The sequence below is a fragment of the Hyaena hyaena genome, unplaced genomic scaffold (genome assembly GCF_003009895.1).
Source record: "Hyaena hyaena isolate Hyena2069 unplaced genomic scaffold, ASM300989v1 scaffold_198, whole genome shotgun sequence".
NCBI lineage: Eukaryota > Metazoa > Chordata > Mammalia > Carnivora > Hyaenidae > Hyaena > Hyaena hyaena.
Genome location: NW_024080829.1, coordinates 1,864,024 through 1,886,578, shown reverse-complemented (window position 1 = coordinate 1,886,578; position 22,555 = coordinate 1,864,024). Strand labels below are relative to the sequence as shown.

The window sequence follows — 22,555 nt, the reverse complement described above, 5'->3', positions numbered from 1 at the left end:
TGTACACATTCTTATAGTATCTGAATAAATTGTTCTTCCCAAAGGTAGTTTACTCCAGTCAACTGTGTATGAGTGCCCATTTTCCTGTATTTTTGCTGATGTATTGTTTACAGTCTTTCTGATTTTTACTTATATGACTACTGGGTGATAAATGGTGTTTGTCCCTAATTGTTAGTGATACTATCTATCTTTGTAAATTGCCTATTTATATATTTTGTTCATTTTCTGATCATATTATTTACATTTTTTTTCCTACTGATTTGTGGGATGACCTCCATTTCTGAAGGACCAAATTAAGATTTGGAATTCTATCTCTAAAACTGTTAATGTAAATATTAGATGTTTGATAATTTTATTTTCTTTATGCCAGTGAGAAATGAAATAGTTCGAATGTAGTATTTGAAAAGATTTTACAGGTAATTCATTTTGAAAAGTAATCTATTTGGAAAGATGTTTTCCTAAAATGGTGGTAGTAGTAGTGGTGTTAAATTAGGAACTTTGATATATCTCCAGTTTATGCTATGTTATATGAACTATTTCACATTTTCATGTTTTTCTTTGTTACTAAAAATAATTGCCACAATTTCTATTTTAATGTAGACAGCAATTTTATATATCATGGACTTCAGGACTATTCTCTTCAGAATATTGATGAGTCATGAAAATATTGAGGGGCGCCTGAGTGGCTCAGGCAGTTAAGTGTCCGACTTCAGCTCAGGTCATGATCTCACAGCCCATGGGTTTGAGCCCTGCATCAGGATCTGTGCTGACAGCTCAGAGCCTGGAACCTGCTTCGGATTTTGTGTCTCCCTCTCCTGCTTGTGTTGTGTCTCTGTCTCTCTCTCAAAAATAAATAAGCATCAAAAAAAATTTTTTTAAAGAAAATACTGAGAGAGCTTGTCTTAAAACATGTAGATCAGTTATTTTCTTATGTAATAGATAAAAATACCATTTAAAATGATGTAATACTTGAAAACAGTGGCTGTGTTCGAGGCACTGTGACTGGTATTGTGGATACAAAGATGAATAAAACAGTTCTTACTGGTCATAATATATGAAGACAGAGAGAGGCAAGATAGATTAGGTTCAAGTTATACATCTTTGGGAGGATGCTCAACTGACTGAACCACCCAAGTGCCCCTCCTTTAATTCTTTTATCAATAATTCAATATATCAACTTTCATTTAGATTAAAAGTTTATTAAAAAAACACCAGAAAGCATAACACTAAAAAGTATCAGCAAAGTAAAAATTTTTGTAATGAAACTATTTCCATTTTCCTATCTGGCCCTTAAGCTTCTCTTTTATTTTCTACCTTATGAACTTTTACTTTTATTAAATTTACCTTTTTTCCTGTCTTATATGATTTCCCTTACAGTTTAATAAATCTGATTCTAAATTTAACCTTTGAACTTTTAGGCCCTTAGATACTGGTCTGGAAAAACTTCAGTAATGGATCAAAGGAAGAACGAGAGTATTGTTCCTAGTATCACTCAATTAGAAGATTTTCTTACAGAACACAATTCCAATGTTGTTTGGCTCCTTGTTGGTAAGTAGAATATATTTCTTGTACTTTACTGTTTTTTATGTATGGATTAACAACTGTCATATTTTAAGCAGTAGTTAGCTGAAGTTGAAATGCTTACAATACCATTGGTTTATTTTTTGGAAAAAAGGTTTCAAGCTGTATTTCTATGAATATTTGCTCTGGCAAGTGCTCTAGCGGGCTCTTTTTCTTAGGTTGCTTCCTTGTGTGACTTAGGGGAGGTGGGAAGAAAAGAAAGAGATTGTAATTAGATTATCTTTTCTGTCTCAAGTCCACTCCTTCACCAAACCTCATCTCAACACACACACATGCACGCACTTTTGTTTGTTTTATAATGATAAATCCCCATGGCAAATATGTTTTTATAGCAAAATAGAGTGTATATGCCTAATTAATCTCATCTCTTTCCTTACTCCTTACACTTAACAGTGGGCTCTGCCAGTAAAAGAAAAAAATTTTTTTTGCCTAATAATCCAGAAGTTTTCTAGGTACATAGAAAGAATACAAAACAGTGTATAAATCATTGGCAAAGAGGGGGAGGGAAAATGAATGAATAAATGACTATGAATAAGAGAAGAGACTACAAAAATAATTAGGAAAGAAGGGAATACTGTGGGCTGTTACTGCTCAGAAAGTTTATGTGGATTTGAATTTCAGCATAAGAATTAGAAAGGTAGAGGGGAAAATAGAAAGTGTAGGATGGGGTAAGAAGGGAAAAAGAGGGTAGTGATATTTATTGTGCATTTTCTGTGTGCCACATACTGTTGGCATTTTGCATATGTTGTTGCAATGCTCAGAGAAAAATTAGGAAGGTAGGTACTATTCTTTTCTTTTTAACATGTTGGAGAATTGAGGCCCTTAAGGATTAAATAACTTATACAGGTTACATAGCTTTTCTTTTTCTGAGTGCATTTTTATGGTTCTTTCATGATACCACAAGACATGTAAGGAAATGGGTGGAAGTGAAGAGTAAATAGAAGGAATTATGATTCATGATTTGTAGGCAGGATTGGATTACCATTTAAACTTTGAGTTCTGTTTTTTTCCTAATTGACAGAAGTGAACTATTATAAATTATCATTAATTAAAGCCAAAAAAGTAAAATGAAATGCAGAATATTAATATGAAATAGAACTTCATAATAGCATGATTGAAAACTGCCTTTTAGTTTATTTAAGGCAGAATTCTTCCTTATGTCCTATCATTGTCTTCTTTTATTAGAGTTTCTCTGACTTATTTCTATTTTATATAAATCCTTTTTTTAAGGAAAAAACAATAGTAACATCCAGTAAGACACTGAGTGATTGTTTGATTGTTTACTCTTACTGTTTTATTAAGTGGCCCCATGATATTGAAGGGGTTAGAGAGACATGATAGAGTGAGAAGACCACAATTCTCAGGTTGTATACTACTAGAAGCATACTTTCTCAGCAAATACCTCTTGCCTTTTTTAAAAATTTATTTCTAAGAGAGTGAGAGACAGCCTGAGCAGGGGAGGGTCAGAGAGAGAGAGGGAGATACAGAATCTGAAGCAGCCCCCAGGCTTTGAGCTAGCTGTCAGCAGAGATCCTGAAATGGGGCTCGAACCCACGCACCATTAGATCATGACCTAAGCCGAAGTCGGACGGTTAACCAACTGAGCCACCCGAGCTTCCCTACCTCTTGCCTTTCTGAATGGCCCATAATAACCTGCTGTCAACACAGTGATTTATAGTAAAAATTAGCACAAAATGTACTTTAAACTTAAAACATAATGACATATTCAAATCATTATTTTATATACCTCAAACTAATGAAACATTATATGTCAACTATATTTCAATTAAAAACACCCAAAACACTTCTTTTTTTTTAATGTTTGTTTATTTTTGAGGGAGAGAGCAAGACAGATGGGGGAGGGGGGGAGGACAGAGAGAGGGAGACAGAATCTGAAGCCAGCTCCAGGCTCCAAGCTGTCAGCACAGAGCCCGATATGTGGCTTGAATCCACGAACCATGAGATGATGACCTGAGCCGAAGTCAGACACTTAACCAACAGAGCCACACAAGCGCTCCCCAAAACACTTTTTACAAAGAAAAATATAATGACATATCATCAAAATAACTTTTCAAAAGAATTGTTCTAGAAATAATATTTATGGACAAATCATAGCACTTACTATATCAGAGCTATTACTGTCAATCTAAGCTACCCTGAGAAAATCTATTTTGACTCTCAGTACCTGCTTTGTTTTATCCATGTTAAAATAACTTTTTAAAAATGTTAAGAACTTAATGTGATGTTGCTAAATGGTCATACATGTTCAATTGCTTTACATTACTTTATCCTAAGTTAGAAAATAGTTATACTTTTAAAATGGATAAATAAAAGGAAAATTATTATCAAAAACTCTGTCTTACATTTTAATTTTTCTATATTAATGAACTAGGTTCTTGGGAGGAATATTCTGAATCCTATAAGTGACTATAAACTTTTCATGAAAAATTGTCAAATTTGAAATACCATTTACTGTAGCATATTCACTGGCATTCTTTAAAAGTAGGTTATTGGGGTACCTGGGTGGCTCAGTTGGTTAAGCGTCCGACTTCGGCTCAGGTCACAATCTCGTGGTTCATGAGTTTGAGACCCGTGTCGGGCTCTGTGCTGACAGCTCATAGCCTGGAGCCTGCTTTGGGTTCTGTGTCTCCTTTTCTCTCTGTTCCTCCCCTGCTTGTGTTCTGTCTCTGTCTCTGTCTCTGTCTCTCTCTCTCTCAAAACTAAATAAAGATTAAAAAAAATTTTTTTAAAGTCGGTTATTGTCTTATCAATTACAGCAAAATAGCATAAAGTGGCCTGTTTAATATAGATATGCCTTTAAGTAGAGTAAAATCCTCACTTCTTTACCTTTTTTTTTAAAAAGCAGGAACTACTGATTAAAAAAAAACCATTGCTTTTTCTCTGATTTTAAAAAAATCATTGGTTTTCGTTCTTTTTAATGACTGTAGCCTTTAGGAAACAGCTTGGGAATGAGCTTTTAGCCTAATAAAGGTGGACATTTTTCAGAATATTTAGAAACAATGGCTTTTCAGAATGTCTTTATGTATGTTTAGTAACTAACATAGTACAGAATAGTGGAAAAGGAAACAAAAAGGAAGTATTTCTTTAGTTAATCTGATTGGAATATGTGCTTTTCTGACTTATGCATAAGGAAAATGAAAAAGATGGCTAAGGTAGGATCAACATCTGGTTTTAAAAATCCAAGTATTAAATTGAAAGAGAACATATTACTGTGTAGAAGTAAATCCTGACATTTTTGAATGTAATGATCTTTTACTAACAAGTTTTTATTAAGATATTAAGGTGATTGTAAAGGAAACTTTTAGTGAGATTCTTTTTCATCTTTTTTTCTCCCAACAGCTACCATTTTGTCCTGTGGATGGATTATTTATCTTACATATTACAATTCTCGAAATGTTGGTCTTATTTTAACATTGGTTCTCAATAGATTATACAAACATGGTTATATCCATATTGGTAAGTTTGAGTAACACTGAAATTTTTCTTTTGCATAACCTTGAGACTTATAAATTTATATCTAATAAGTGACAGTAACTTCAGAAATAACCTTTGTTTTATGAACATTAACCTAACTGGAATTTCTCTCACATAGCACTCTGACAGAAGGTAAACTATCACTTGGCTAGGTTCTTTACCTCATTCGTGTTTCTTAAACTGTTTCTGTAGCAACTTTTGAATTTTTTTTTTTTTTTGCTTGTAAAAGATGCCCGTTAAAATAATTGGAAAAATATAGGCACTTATAAAATATAGAAATAGGAATTTCTCAGGATTCTACTATCCAAAATTTCTAATGCTCCCTGAAGTTTTTCCTGTTTGTTTTTTTTAATAACTTCTACTTAAAAAATCTATAAGTTGGAATCATTTTGTGCAGTTCATTTTGTGGTCTGCATTATTAACTTAGTAATGACTCTTTTTATAAGTGGGAAGTTTGCAGATTTGAGGGTCTGTCAGGAACCAATGTTTTGGAAAGCCCTTGACCAGTGGGAAAAAGAGTTGAGAGGTCACTGACTAGAACCATTCTAACCTTCCTTAGAGTACTTCTTAGTGGTGATATAAATAACATTTCTTTCAAACATAAGTCATCTTCCACTAATTTGAGACAATGACTGGTTCCTGGAGTCAAAGAAATTAATGGAGAAAGATGGTGAATTATCACTACTTTGGGGTTTATTTAATAGTTGTGCATAATTAGGGGAATTATTCATATGGAGCAGCTATTTAATGTCTTCATATGGTTATTTAGTAGTTTCAGTTCATAGTGATGGTACTTATTGTACTTTTTGTTATATTTGAGGAAAGAGGGTTAGAAAATTAGTAAGACTGTAAGGACATCAGGAGGAAGCCAGGAAAGAACATTTAATTATTGAATAAATTGAATGCTAAGATTATTTTAAGCTTTAAGTGCTCTACTCTGTATCAAAACAATTCCATTAATCGCTGTTGTTGTTGTTTTTTCTACAACAGGCTCCTTCTCTTTCTCTGTTCTTTCTGGAAAAGTCATGGTTCGTGAAATCTATTATATTACAGAAGACATGTCTATTAGGTAAAAAAACAAACGAAAAAAGCAGCTCATCTTAAACTTGAAATATTGTAAAATTTTTTCTGATTAATATGACTTCTTCAAATAAAACCATACATCAAAAATAATTTTTTCAGTAAACCATATCCGGTGAATTGATGTTTAAAAATATTTTTATCAGTAGATTAATTTAGCTAAGGTTTAGACTGGCAAAAAGTTTATCAAATGGAGGCTTGTAGAAATGAATAATCTCATTTCATTCCTGTATGAATACTAGAGCCGTTAAATTACCTGACCATTTTTTTTTTTTTTGGTAGAATTCTTGGTGGTCATTTGTTACATAAAGCAAAGATCAGGGATGCTGATAATACATTTTAAGGTATTATAGGTAATATATTTTAAGAATTGTTAAGGGGCACCTGTGTGACTCAGTTGGTTGAGTGTCTGACTTCAGCTCAGGTCATGATCTCACAGTTCACGGTTTTGAGCCCCGCGTCATGCTCTGTGCTGACAGCTCAGAGCCTGGAGCCTGCTTCCCATTCTGTGTGTCCCTCTCTTTCTGCCCCTCCCTTGCTTGTGATCTGTCTTTCTCTGTCTCTCAAAAATAAATAAATCTTAAAAAAATTTAAAAAAGAATTGTTTAGTGTCTATTAGCTATTCTAATTTTTTTTTATTAATTTTTGTTTAGAGAGAGAGAACGCTAGCAAGCACACGAGTGGTGAAAGGGCAGAGGGAGAGGGACAGAGAGAATCTTAAGCAGGCTCCATGCTCAGAATGGAGCTCAGTGTGGTGCTTGATCTCAACGACCCTGAGATCATGACCTGAGCTGAAATCAATAGTCAGCCGTTAACAAAGTGAGCCATCTAGGTGCCCCTCTAATTTTATTTTAAGAAGGAAACATAGGGGCGCCTGGGTGGCTTAGTCGGTTAAGCGTCTGACTTTCGCTTGGGTCATGATCTCGCGGTTCGTGGGTTCGAGCCCCGCGTCGGGCTCTGTGCTGACTGCCAGCTCAGAGCCTGGAGCCTGTTTCAGTCTGTGACTCCCTCTCTCTCTGACCCTCCCCTGCTCACGCTGTCTCTCTCTCCTAGAAATAAATAAAACATTAAGGAAAAAAAAAAAGGAAACACAAATCTGAATATAATAAAAGATAAATAATATATTAAATATGTTCTTTCTTCTGTAGGCCTTTAAAGAAAAGCTTACCTTATTTTTGTGATTTTCTTAACATTTGATTTCTTAACTTAGAACTTGAAAGTTTTGAATTAGTTGAGAGGTGCTGTGGTTTGGCAACACTCATACTTCAATTAAAACAGTAGAGACAACTTCTTTGTGAGTTTAACATTACTTTTTAAAGAAAAGTGAAAAGAAGTTGAGAGTCTATGTTCATCCTTTTGGGACATGGGGTGCTATATGATTACAGAGATGAAGGAGTATCTTTAAAAGCTTCTGGTAGCATGTTAATTAATGTCCCCCATTCAAGATTTGGCCTTTTGTTTATAGAGTTTTTACACCATTAAAAAAATATCATTTATAAAGAAAAAAAGTTTTTCTGTTAACACTTCATTTTCCTATTACATGTGATATGGTATTAAATTTTACCTAAATAGAGTAATTTAGACTATGCAAATTCTCTTTCCTTTTTTTTAACTCGGAGATTATAAATTATGATACATTTATACCAGTGATCCATGGAGAATTTTCTGTATTTTCATATTCATTACCCGTTGCCAGCCTTTTATAATAATTAATTAAATGAATTAAGTAAATTGTTACTGAAGTTTTTATTTTGTAATTTATCTTGCATAGAATTCAAGATGGATTTATAATTTTTCGGTGGTGGAAAATGTATAATCCAAAGCAGAAGCAACATGGTGAGTCTTCATGTTTTTATGTATTTGAAATCCTTAATTATATCATCAGTGCTTTCATTTATGGACATTGAAATATTTCACATTTTAGGGGTGCTTGGGTGGCTCAGTCGGGTAAGCGTCCGACTCTGGCTCAGGTCATGATCTCATGGTTCATGGGTTCAGGCACCTCGTTGGCTCTCTGCTGACGGCTAGATCAGAGACTGGAGCCTGCTTCAGATTCTGTATCTCCCTATCTCTCTGACCCTTCCCTGCTCACGCTGTCTCTCTCTCTCTCAGAAATAAATAAAACATTAAAAAATTAAAAAAAATTTCACATTTTATAATATAATATATAATATAAAAATATAAAAATATTTTTTAAAGTTCTGGCATTTACAAAATTTGATTTATATTATATATATAAGATATATATAATATAAAAATACTTTTTAGAGTTTTGGCATTTACAGACTGATTATCTCACCAGTTGTCTGAAGATCTTTCAGCAGCTTTCCTCTTGCCTGATTACATTTAGTTATTTTAGCATATTATTTATTTAGAGTTATCCTCAGTATGACCTTTACCCCTGTACATAGCCTTACCTCCTATTACATCTGTGGATCTAACCCATACTCTGGTTAAAATGAACTTCCTAGCACTCTTTAATTATTCTAAGGTACTTTTCCTACTTAACAGCTACTGTACCTTTCCTGCCTGACACTGCTTCTAATTGTCATTTATCTACTGTGCTAAGGTTGAAGAGAAAAGAGGAAATGAAAGCTCTAGACTATCTTCTGGTTCTGCTTTTATCATTAAAATTTTATCATCTCAGAATTTTCTCCCTAGGATTTCATTTTGCAACTCTATAAGTGCTCCTATGCCCCTAACACTCCTACTTGATGTTAATCATTACCAGGAGCTTCAAGGAATGTAGACCTTGACTTTACTCCTTAGAATAGTGGTTCCTTAACTTTTCGATCTCAAGAACTATATGTATAGTCTTCTAAATAACTGAGGACCTCCAAGAGCTTTTATTTATGTAATTTATATTGATAAATCTTGCATTCAAAATTATGCCTGATAAATAGAAACATTTTTGATTTTATTAAAATTAAGAAGTAAAACAGATGAACATAGGGGAAGGGAGGGAAAAATAAGATAAAAACAGAGAGTGAGGCAAACCATAAGAGACTCTTAAATACAGAGAACAAATTGAGGGTTGCTGGAGGGGTGATGGGTGGAGGGATGGGCTAAATGAATGCTGGGCATTAAAGAGGGTACTTGTTGGGATGAGCACTGGGCATTCTATGTAAGTGATGAATCACTGGGTTCTACTCCTGAGACTAATACCACACTATATGTTAACTTACTTGAATTTAAAAAAAATAATGAAGTTCCTTCTGGTGCCACCTTCAAAATATATAGTAAACCCTGTACCATATTTTATGAAAAATAACTTCTCTGAAGCAAAAAAAACAAAAAACAAAAAAACTCCCAAAAACCAAATAATGAGAAGAGTGGTATTATTGTATATTTTGCAAATCACTTTAATGTCTAGCTTAATGGAAGATAATTGGATTCTCATATCTACTTTTATATTCAGTCTGTTGAAGTACCATGTATCATACAGTCTTTAAAAGAAACTCCACTGTTTATTCATGGGAGAGTAATTGAGAAAAAGTTAAACATTTTCGTATAATAATACTATTAAAATAGTTTTGAATTCATGGTCCCTGGAACAGATGTTGGGATCCCTGCAAATGTCCGCAGACCATACTCTGATAACTAGTTTTATAAGATTTTAGGTGGGGCCTTGGAGAGAAGTGTCAGAAGTTGATGAGGCTCCTGCACCTTTTCTTAGCTGTTAGCACATCCTGTGTTTCTGGTACCCCACATTGAGATTCTCAAATGGTGGTTAGGTTCTACAGAACTTTGGAACTTTCCAGTTAGGTTTTTCTCTTTTTTGGGGGGTTCACTTTAATAATCTTGCTGTTCTTTATAATTTTATTTCTATGGGAAACTAGATTTAAAGTTGCAAAAATTTTTAAACTTAGCACAAGATTGAGCTAGCCTAAATTACTTTTGCATTCACTATTACTTCACTTTTAGTCTTTTTTTTTTTTTTAACTGTCATTCCCTTGCTCCCACAAGCTTTTCCCCTTTCACCATAATACATCATGTACTTTTCCTTGAAACGACTGGCATAAATTGATGAGAATTTGGTAGCTTTAAAATTAATGAAATCAGAATGACTAGAAAAATAATGGGTAGATTTCATGTCTGGGAAAAGTTTCCTAAAAATTAGACTTGTTTATTGAATAATTTTGAGCATACATTTAGTGACCTTATGTGATACATGTATTTTGTTGTAGTTTGGAATAGGCTTTTTTCTGTCCTCTGTGGGTTAGAATGGCTATGTGTAATGAGCAGTTGCTAGTCTGTAGCTTTAGAATATCAATTGTTCACCCAGATTTTTTACCTCTTTTTTTTTTTTTTTTTTAGCAATTGGTATAAGCATTTTCACAGGAAATAAATATTCTTTAGACAGTCAGTATATTGGTGTATTGGAAATATTTGAAGTTTTGACTTTTATCAAATATAAATAAAATTTTTTGAGTCACTTTCCTACATTGTTATCCACATTAAATTTTGTGGAGAGAGTATTTTTGATTATTTTTGATATTTTATTTGACTGTAAGCCTCAAAGGTGGCATTTAAGTAAAGATACCCTACTTGTACTTCAGAAATGGCTAGCACTCATTACTGAGAGCCAATTTCTTTTGAGTTCAGTCCCAGCTTTTGACACATTCAGATAACTTTGAGCAGGCCCAGTATTTCTCACTCTGATTTAGTTTGTACCTTAGAGAGAGATTTTTTTGAGGACCATATTTTTTTGCTGCCTGTCATGCTTCTGTTAATCTTGCAATCTCTTCATTAGATGATTTGCTCTTTTGACTTACTCTTAGTTTAGTTTTTTTCCCCCCACATTTAGTTAACATAAGCTTTATTGTTAATAAGATTGCAGTAGAACTGACACAGAAGTTCTCTTTATTTATATTTTAAAAAAATTCTCATTTGTATATTTATGTTAGAAATTTTATTATAAAATTTTTTCAGTGTTTTAAAGATACTCTTATCAACCAATAAAATGATAGGGATATGAGTTGAGTAGACCCATTTGACCTTAAAAACCCTCTCCCATTACCCTGTGCTCTTTACTCCAGAATGCTAAGGAACACAATTAGGAAACAACTGATTTTCTCAAAATTTTTATCAATTTGGAAGTAACTAATGTTCTTAAAAATCCACATTTTGCAGATGCAAAAACAGAAATTCCTGTGATTAATAACTTGGTAAAACCAGAATGAAAACTGAGGTCTGCTGACTTCTAGTCTAATGCTCCTTATATTATAAAACTGGCTTGTCAAATATGGCCCAAGTAGGTTCTTGGAAATTCTTATATATAATCACTGATAAAAGCTTATGGGAGGAATGAATATGATAATTTGCAGTATCCAGAGGCAACTGCAAGTTTTAAAGCTCAGCCTAATGAGATTGCCCACTTTAGAATTTTCACAGATGTGCAAAATACCATCTTAGATTGTTTATGGCTTTTTTTTGAAGAAAATTACTAAAAAAAAAAAAAGAAAATAATTACTTCATTTTATCATGAAATATTCCATTTCCTTCAAGTAGATTACATCAAAATACATGGATGAGGTCAAGAGTAACTGACCCAAGTCCTTCATGAAAGAGGTAGCTTTTAATAAAAATTTTTACCTTATTTAACAGATACTTTGAATTTATTTTACTGATTATTGTGTTAAACTGGAAGAGGGGCGTTAAAAAGGTGGAGTTGGGTGTTACCCAAATCTATTTCAGGATATACATGCATATAAGTAATTATAATTAAGGAGAGAGGGAAGGGGGAATATATGTTGAGGAAAAATACCATGCTTAAAATTACCAGTTTTAGTATGGTGCACCTGGTGTGGTCCCAGCAGGGTCCTGGTTTGATGATGATTAAAGTTAAGCCCATATGTTAGGAGACAGAATGTTGTGAAAGTCCTCTCAAGCAGCATGCATGATGACAGTGGGTAGGATTAGGTCAAGCAGAGGTGGAGGAGAAGAGAGTGTGTCTCAGGTAAATAACAGGTTTGACCAATGATGTTGAGGTTGGAAAACAAGGGTATGTTTAGGAATTAGCAAGTAACTCAATCTAGTGGTGAATATAAGGTAAAGGAATAATAGGGGATGAAACTGTGTTGTGAAGGATATTCAACACCTGGGAGTCTCTGCCATTTAAGATATTTGAGAAGGGGAGTGACATGAACTTAGCTCATTTCAAAGGATAGAGCAAAATGTAATTACTACTTCCGATGAATACACCTCAGATTAATATAAATAGCTCATATATTGGCCCTTCATTGACTGGGTCTCTTATGCTATTTTGTGTCTTCGATTCTTTTTGTCTTAATGTTAACATATTTCTATGTCTCAGTTTTCTCTGTAATTGTCCTTGATATAGAAGAGAAATAAAATTTTTGGATATTTTATATCTTAATATGTAAGAATATCTAAATTGGGGTTCCTGGGTGGCTCAGTTGATTGAGCATCCAGCTTCAGCTCAGGTCATGATCTTGCGGTTTGTGGATTTGAGCCCCACGTTGGGCTCTGTGCTGACAGCTCAGAGCCTGGAGCCTGCTTCCGATTCTATGTCTCTGAAGATTCTGTGTCCCTCTCTCTCTGCCCCTCCCTGACTTGTGCTCTCTATTTCTGAAAAATGAATAAATGTTAAAAAAATTTTTTAAAAAATCTAAATTGTTTTGTCTTTGGTGTGCTAGTGCTTGCAATAAAAAAGATGACACACCTCATAGTGATGTTAAAAGTTGGTATACTTTATCACATTTGAAATTCTAATTATTTGCTCATAAATTTTCCTACATTTTAACATTTATTTATTTTTAAATTTATTTAATTTACATCCAAGTTAGCATATAGTGTAACAGTGATTTCAGGAGTAGATTCCTTAATGCCCCTTACCCGTTTAGCCCATCCCCTCCCACAACCCCTCCAGTAACCCTCTGTTTGTTCTCCATATTTAAGAGTCTCTTATGTTTTGTCCCTCTCCCTGGTTTTATATTCTTTTTGCTCTTCCCTTTCCTTATGTTCATCTGTTTTGTATCTTAAATTCCTCATATGAGTGAAGTCATGTGATATTTGTCTTTTCTCTAATTTTGCTCAGCATAATACCCTTCAGTTCCATCCATGTAGCTGCAAATGGCAAGATTTCATTCTTTTTGATTGCCATGTAATACTCCATTGTATATATACACCACATCTTTATCCATTCATCTGTTGATGGACATTTGGGTTCTTTCCATACTTTGGCTATTGTTGATAGCGCTGCTATAAACATTGGGGTGCATGTGCCCCTTCGAAACAGCGCATCTCTATCCCTTGGATAAATACCTAGTAGTGCAATTGCTGGATCATAAGGTAGTTCTATTTTTAACTTTTTGAGGAACCTCTATACTGTTTTCCAGAGTGGCTGCACCAGTTTGCATTCCCACCAGCAGTGCAAAAGAGATCCTTTCTCCACATCCTCGCCAACATGTGTTGCTGCCTGAGTTCTTAATGTTAGCCATTCTGACAAGTGTGAGGTGGTATCTCATTATGGTTTTCATTTGTATTTCCTTGATGATGAGTGATGTTGAGCATTTTTTCATGTGTCTGTTGACCATCTGGATGTGTTCTTTGGAGAAGTGTCTATTCATGTCTTTAGCCCATTTCTTCACTGGATTATTTGTTTTTTGGGTGTTGAGTTTGATAAGTTCTTTATAGATTTTGGATACTAACCCTTTATCTGATGTCATTTGCAAATATCTTCTCCCATTCTGTCAATTGCCTTTTAGTTTTGCTGATTGTTATCTTTGCTCTGCAGAAGCTTTTTATTTAATGAGGCCCCAAAAGTTCATTTTTGCTTTTGTTTCAACACAGAGACGTGTTGAGTAAGAAGTTGCTGCGGCTGCTGCCTGGTTTCTCCTCTAGGATTTTTATGGCTTCCTGTGTTACATTTAGGTCTTTCATCGATTTTTAATTTATTTTTGTGCATGGTATAAGAAAGTGGTCCAGGTTCATTTTTCTACATGTTGCTGTCCCGTTTTCCCAGCACCATTTCCTGAATGACTGTCATTATTCCATTGGATATTCTTTCCTGCTTTGTCAGAGATTAGTTGGCCATACATTTTTGGGTCCATTTCTGGGTTCTCTATTCTGTTCTATTGATCTAAGTGTCCTTTTTTGTGCTAGTACCATACTGTCTTGATGATTATAACTTTGTAATACATCTTGAAGTCTGGGCTTGTGATGCCTCCAGCTTGGGTTTTCTTTTTCAAGATTGCTTTGGCTCTTGGGGGTCTTTTTCTGGTTCCATACAAATTTTAGGATTGTTTGTTCTAGCCCTGTGAAGAATGCTTGGTGTTATTTTGGTAGGGATTGCTCTACATTTTAACATTTAAATCTTTATGTTCATCAAGAGGAGTACAGCTTTGATAGGGTTGAAGAAGTTTCTCTTCCAAGTGCTTTTAAAAGAAATTCTCTGTTATAGATGATGACATTCTCAAGATGCTCATAGTCACACCTTTCAAAAATAAAGACACAAAGGGTGTCTGGTGGCTCACTCAATTAAGCATCCAGCTCTTGTTTTTGGCTCAGGTCATGATCTTGTGGTTTGTGAGTTTCAGCCCCACCTCAGGCTCTGTGCTGACAGTGTAGAGCCTGCTTGGTATTCTCTCTCTTTCCCTTTCTCTCTCCCCCACTCTCTCTGCCTCTTACCCACTCATGCGCTCTCTCTCTCTCAAAATAAATAAACTTAAAAAAAAAAAAGATATAATGCCAAATAGCAATGCAGGAATAAGGGATTTGCTCTAGGTACATTATTAATCTAGCATGATTCAGAGATAGATTTAGAATATATTCGGGGCGCCTGGGTGGCTTAGTCGGTTGAGCGTCCGACTTTCGCTTAGGTCATGATCTCGCGGTTCGTGAGTTCGAGCCCCGCGTCGGGCTCTGTGCTGACTGCCAGCTCAGAGCCTAGAGCCTATTTCAGAGTCTGTCACTCCCTCTCTCTCTGACCCTCCCCTGCTCGCGCTGTCTCTCTCTCTCCTTGAAATAAAAATAAAAAAATATTTAAAAAAAAAAAAGAATATATTATGTAGAGGATTGAGTAGGCTGCAAACTAAGCTTTTGATAAAAAGTTGGACAATATTAGGGGATTTATTTAAATGGTGGATTATATTCACTAATGGGACCTTATGTCTAGATTTTATTTCCTACTGGTTAAAGGCAGATCCATGTACTTTGACAGTTAAGCGAGCAGGAAGTAGAGATGCTTGACGTTTCTTGGTGAAAAATTTGAAAGCCTAATTGGAATGTGTGCCTTAATAGATAATTGCCACTAGCCTTCCAAGGAGATAGGCTAACGTCTGTCTGTGGTTAGGGCTAAGATATTCATGAGGAAGTTTTAGAACTGTTTTATTAGGAGAAAAGAGGGGTGTTCAAGTGTACAAATTCTGTGTCATTGAGTTTGGCTGGGACAATTTAATCCAGGAGCAGATTTAAAGTTGTCAGTTGTTCAGTTTAATCTTTTTTTTTAAAAAAGGAAAAACACATCTAATTTGTTTACCATAGCTTTTGTTGTAAAATATTTCCTAGGTCATGAAATTAGTGATTTGGTTGTTGGCCAAAGACAAATTAATGAGAATATCCATCAAAAACCTTTATTTTGGCTTTTAGGATAGTTGATTTTAAGCCATTCTTTTGGAAATAAGTAGCAGGATCAATTGTTTCTTAATATGTGATGATACAGAGTTTAAATCAATACTGATCTGAATGAGGGATGCATCTTTCTTATCCAGAGGGGTTCTTACATTGCTAAGATGTGAAAAGATGATGGTAAAGTATGTCCTCTTCTGTCATTGTGTCACTTAGAAGTTTTAGCATAATACATTTGAGTACTCTACATTTGTATATCTAAATCTTATTTGTCAAATAAAGGAAATAAAAATCCTTGAACAATTTTTAAAAGGTCAGTAGACTATTTTGTCTTTGTACTAAGTACTGATTCAAAGTGTTACAAGGCCTTGGCAGCACTTCACACTTCAGCTTTTTTACTACAAATAGCATGTGTCCCAATTACATAATTAAATAAGTGCCTGTTTCCTAATTTCCCTTTGGAAAACAAGAAGACTCAATTAACTGTTTGCTCAGGAGACTTAAGCAGTTTTACAACATTCATTTACCTTCTCCCTCCCCCATAAACTAACTGCTTATTAAGTGAAGAACCTTTTATATTTATAGTTAACGTCTATCTAATTGAGTATTTTATTAACAAATATTTTCAGGGAGTCCACTATGTAAATATTTAATGATAATGAGTATGAGAAAAAGATTTCTACCTTCAAGGATAGAGCAATTGTTAACGTAGAGATGATATTTAAAGAGTCAACTAAGTATACTTTTCTTAAATTATATATAAATTAAATTTTTTGCTTTGAAGCAGTGTCATCAGAATGAATGAAACTTAAAATCTGCTTTTAAGATTCCTAAAAGAGATAAATGTCATTGAGAGATGTAGTGTTACCAGAATTTAACAGTTTTAAATACTGCATTTAAGGTTTGACTGTTGATCAGTTTTTCCTAAAATTACAAAGAAATAACTGGATTCTTGACACATTTCTGTTTTCAGGGATTAATAACATTTTTTTGGAACCATCATTACATTTATTAATATAATTGATAAATAATTTTATTTTGTGGTGAAGACCCAGTATTTAGAATCTTGGGTTCTTCTACTACTTTCTATTTGTGCAGTCTTAGGCTCCAACTGCCAGGGTTGCTGTGAGGATTAAATGAGATTGGGTGAGTAGAGTGTCTAGAACAGTGGCTGGAACAGAGCATATGTTCAATAGAGGTGAGCTGCTTTTATCATTATGAACATTGTATCACATTATGAAGTGGAAGATTTAAAAAAAAGAATTCAGTATAAATTCAAAGGTTAAAAAACCCACTTATTTCTATTTAATGATTTAACATATTTATTGAACACCTCTTATGTGTCAGACATTATTTTAGGCATCAGGGATATAATAGTGAACACAATAGGAAAAATGCTTCTCTAATGGAGCTTGCATTCTAGGCAACAATAAATAATAATTAATGCAAAAATGTTGGGAAAATAGGGAAGGTGTTATTGAGGGGCCCTTCTAGTATTTTAGCATCAAGTATTTAGTGTTAGTGTTGTCAAAATACTTTTAGAGACTGATACTTTCTCTACCTTTGTGCCTTGGTGTCTTTATTAAGTTAATATAGTCATATTCATATATTATCAGTTATATTGAAGGAAGAGGGTCGCTTGTGCATGTCCATCAAATTGTGAAGAAAAAAGAGGACTCCTGTTTCCATTTTTTATACAGTCACTCTTTGTTTATTCGTCACTGCTGATCTAATTAGGAGCTAGTCCAGACTCTTAATTTTCCCCATTGCTGCTTCTGCAGCTCATCCAGTGACTTTTATAGCATGGTCCTAATGATCAGGGCATTCGTATTCAGGGGTCATGATAAACAAATGATCTAAATGAGTTTTGAGGTAAATTTTGATTGAGTTGTTTATGACTTTGAAGAATTGTATAATAATTAGTTCATACTTCTATAGGTCAATGTGGGGATAGAAAAATATTCTACTTTGCAGTTATTACGCTTCTACATGTGGGGTTTTCAAAAATCTGTGGATATTTTTGTTTTACTTAGGAGTGTGAATTGTAGTAAGGTGCTCTGTTATTCTTTCATACAAATGAATTTTTTTATGTGGTGAGAATTGTTGTAGATACCAGGGATATAACAGTGAATAAAACAAGTCCCTTCTCTTACAGAGCTTGCTTCATTCAGGTTCTGAGGGATTCAGGTAATTAGCAAGTAAATATATATAGCATTGAGGAATGGGTGAGGAAAATACGGCATTGAGGAAAAAAAGCAGACTCAGTAAAATAGGGAGTTCTGGTTTGCAAGGAGAGCACTGTTTTACATAGGGAAATCAGGGAATGCTTCATTGATTGGGGATAGTTAAACAGAAACATGAAACAAGAAAGGAAATGAATTGTAAATATATGGGAGAAGAACATTTCCTGGTTGTTCAGTTCCTATTTAATTACCAAAATGGAGACTGGTTAATTTGGAGGGAAGATTAGGTGAGAAGAGAACGTTTTTGTTGTTGTTGTTGTTTTTTCAATATTTATTCATTTTGAGAGGGAGAGAGAGCAGGGGAGGGACAAAGAGAGAGGGAGACACAGAACTCAAAGCAGCCTCCAGGCTCTATGTTATCAGCAGAGAGCCCCATGTGCATCTCGAACTTGTGAACCGTGAAATCATGACCTGAGCTGAAGTTGGACACTTACCCGACTGGGCTACCCAGGCACCCCAAAGAGAATTGGTTTTATAGGTCACTCAAAGGATATTGATATTAATGTGAGTGGGAGGGGAAGACATTAGAAAGTGAGGGAACAGAAGAGGGACATGACTTCAGTTAGGTTTTCGTAAGATCTGGCCAATGTGTAAGGCATTGCCGTAAGGTGAATAAGGGCAAAAAGCAGGGAGACCAGTTATGAGGCTTTTGTATTAAAACAGGTGCAAGTTGATGGTAAGTTGGGCCAGAGTGTGAGAAGTGGTTGGATTTTGGATACATGTTGAAAGGAAATCTGACAGAATTCGCTGATACTATCTGGACATGAAAGCAAGCAAGCAGTTTTTTTAGCCTGAGCAATTGAAAAGACTGACATACTATTGATAAGATGAGGAATATTATTGAGTAAGTTCAGGTGAGAAAATCAGATGTTTGGTTGGATATGCCAAGTGTGAGATATCTGTCACCTGTCAACGTTTCAAATTGGAGATATTTGAGTACTTTTCTGGATATTTGACCCTGGCATTTTGGGAAGAGGTTGGGATGACTACTGAGAAAAGATTTAAACATAATCAGTGATAGTGTTTGATGACTTACTTAAAAATGGATAATAATATTACTATCAAGTCTTAAATACTTCAAATGTATTAAAATCTGGTGTTTCCTATTTTTATTTTATTTAAGAATTTGACCTACAGCAAGGAAAAGGGGCAAAAATACTTGATTGTAATAGTTTAGGGAGTTGCCTTAGTTTTTAATCCTGTGATAAATCTGAAGAAATAGGAGGGAACATAGGTCAAGAGCTATTTGAAAAATACCAGAAAAGTTAAAGCTTCTAAACACTGATTTTTGTTTTTTGTTTTTTTAAGGATTAGGTTTAACTACTCCCGCCTCCCCCATTATCTTAGGAAATAATGAAGGAGAAAACCTAGATTGAAATAGAATTGAAAGTATTACTCTGTAAAAAATGAATGTTGTTAATAGCAATTCTTTTCAAACTGTTTCAAAAATTAGAAATGGAAGAAAAGTGTCCAAACTCATTCTATGAGGCAAGCATTATCTTGATTCCAAAAGCAGACAAAGATTCCACTAAAAGGAGAATTACAGGCCAATATCCCTGATGAACATGGATGCAGAAATTCTCAACAACATACTAGCAAATCAAATTCAACAATAAAAGAATTATCCACCATGATCGAGTGGGATTTATTCCTGGGCTGTGGGGCTAGTTCACTATTTGCAAATCAGTGTGATACACCATATTAATAAAAGAAAGGATAAGAACCATATGATCCTTTCAATAGATGCAGAAAAAAACATTTGACAAAATACAATATCCTTTCTTGAAGGGAAAGTAGGGATAAGCCATATATAAAAGGCCCACAGATAATATCATCCTCAGTGGGAAAAAACTGAGAGCTTTTCCCCCAAGATCAGAAACATGACAGGGATGTCGATTTCACCACTTTTATTTAACATAGTACTGGAAGTCATAGCCTAATCAGATAACAAAAAGATATAAAAGATAAAAATACAAATTGGTAAAGAAGAAGTCAGACATTCACTCTTGACGGATGACATGATATTCTGCATGGAAAGCCTAAAAGACTCCTTCAGAAAACTGCTAGAACTGAAATATGAATTCAGTAAAGTCACAGAATATAAAACCAACATACAGAAATTGGTTGTATTTCTATACAACAATAACGTAGCAGCAGAAAGAGAAATCAAGGAATGGGTCCTACTTACATTTGCATCAAAACCCATAAAATATCTAAGAATAAACCTAACCAAAGAGATAAAAGATTTGTACAGTGAAAACTTTAGAAAGCATATGAAAGAAATTGAAGAAGACACAAAGAAATGGAAAAACACTTTGTGCTCAGGGATTGAAAGAACAAGTATTGTTAAAATATCAATACTACCCAAGGCAATCTACACATTCAGCGCAATCCCTATCAGAATAACAACAGCATTCTTCACAGAGCTAGAACAAACAATCCTAAAATTTACTGGAACTAGAACAGAGCCCAGATAGCCAAAGTAATGTTTTTCAAAAGAAAACCAAAGCAAGAAACATCTCGATTCTGGACTTTAAGCTGTATTACAAAGCTGTAATCATCAAGACAGTATAGTACTGGCACAAAATCAGATACATAGATTAATGGAACAGAATAGAGAACCCAGAACCGGACCCACAAATGTATGGCCAGCTAATCTTTGACAAAGCAGGAAAGAATATCCATTGGAAAAAAGTTTCTTCAGCAAATGGTGCTAGGAAAACTAGACAGCTACATGCAGAAGAATGAACGTGGACCACTTTCTTACACCATACACAAAAATAAATTCGAAATAGATGAAAGACCTAAATGTGAGACAGAAAGCCATCAAAATCTTAGAGGGGAAAACAGGCAGCAACCTTTTTGACCTCAGCCACATCAACGTCTTGCTAGATATGGCTCTGGAGGCAAGGGAAGTAAAAGCAAAAATGAACTATTGAGACCTCATCAAGATAAAAATTTCTGCATAGCAAAGGAAACAATCAGGAAAACTAAAAGACAGCTTACAGAATCGGAGAAGATATTTGCAAATGACATATTGGATAAAGGGTTAGTATCCAAAATCTATAAAGACCTTGTCAAACTCCACACCCAAAAAACAAATAATCCAGTGAAGAAATGGGCAGAAGGCATGAATAGACACTTATCCAAAGATGACATCCATATGGCTAACAGACACGTGAAAAGATGCTCAACGTCACTCATCAGAGAAATGCAAATCAAAACCACAATGAGATAACCACCTCACACCTGTCAGAATGACTAAAATTAACTCAGGAAACAACAGATGTTGGTGAGGATAGATAAAGGGGAACCCTTTTGTACTGGTGCAGCCACTCTGGAAAACAGTATGGAGAGTCTTCAAAAAATTAAAAATAGAGCTATACTATGACCCAGCAATTGCACACTAGAAATTCAGATTGAATATAAAAATGCTGATTTGAAGGGACATATGCACCCCAGTGTTTATAGCAGCTCTATCAACAATAGCCAAATTATGGAAAGAACCCAAATGTCCATCGACTGATGAATGGATAAAGAAATGGCGTGTGTGTGTGTGTATATGTACATATATATATATGTATATACATATACACACACACGTATACACACACACATATATACACATACATATACATATACACACACACATACACAATGGAATACTACTAAGTGGTTAAAAAGAATGACATCTTGCCATTTACAACAACATGAGTGAACTAGAGTGTATTATGCTAAGTGAAATAACTCAGAGAAAGACAAATATCATATGAATTAACTCATATGGTGTTTAAGAAGCACAACACATAAACATAGAGGAAGGAAAGGAAAAATAAGATTAAAAACAGAGAAGGAGGCAAATATAAGAGACTCGAGAACAAACTGTGGGTTGCTGGAGGGAAGTGGGTCGGGGGATGGGCTTACACAGGTGATGGACATTAAGGAGGGCACTTATTGGGATGAGCACTGGGTGTTAAATTTAAGTGATGAAGCACTGGGTTCTGCTCCTGAAACCAATACCATGCTGTATGTTAACTAACTTCAATATAAATAAATAAATTTTTTAAAAATGAAAGTTTTTGATTCCTTTTTCATAGTTTATTTTTGAAGTATGAATGATAGTATTTTTCATTTATTTATTTATAATAAAATTTATATTTATTTAGGGTGGTTGACATTTTATGTGATTTTTTTGTTTGCTAGTAACCCAAGAAGAAATTAATTTTGATGAAATTTGGTACATTACTAAAGGTGTATATCATATATATAGAAAAAAGAGGGCAGCAAACCATAAGAGACTCTTACAAGAGAACAAATTGAGCAATGCTGGAGGGAAGGTGTATAGGGGATGGGCTAAATGAGCAATGGGTATTAAGGAAGGCACTGGTTGTGATGAGCAGTGGGTGTTATATATAAGTGATGAGTCATTAAATTCTTCTCCTGAAACCAATATTACAGTATGTTAACCAACTAGAATTTAAATAAAAACTTGAAAAAAAAACAAAGCGAAACAAAAATAAACCACAGAGTAAGCTACTATAATGAAAGTTAATAACAGTTCTCCA

General features: G+C 34.4%; 1 protein-coding gene across 1 annotated transcript in view; it reads left to right on the top strand.

The window, feature by feature from the left end:
- KIAA1109 (KIAA1109 ortholog) overlaps positions 1-22,555 on the top strand; it is a 211,584-nt gene that overhangs the window by 12,136 nt on the left and 176,893 nt on the right. Inside the window, exons 3-6 of the mRNA XM_039241608.1 lie at positions 1,419-1,548; positions 4,942-5,058; positions 6,067-6,145; positions 7,928-7,992. Coding sequence (XP_039097539.1) covers positions 1,452-1,548; positions 4,942-5,058; positions 6,067-6,145; positions 7,928-7,992 — 358 coding nt within the window. The 5' untranslated portion in view covers positions 1,419-1,451. The remainder of the gene's footprint in view (positions 1-1,418; positions 1,549-4,941; positions 5,059-6,066; positions 6,146-7,927; positions 7,993-22,555) is intronic.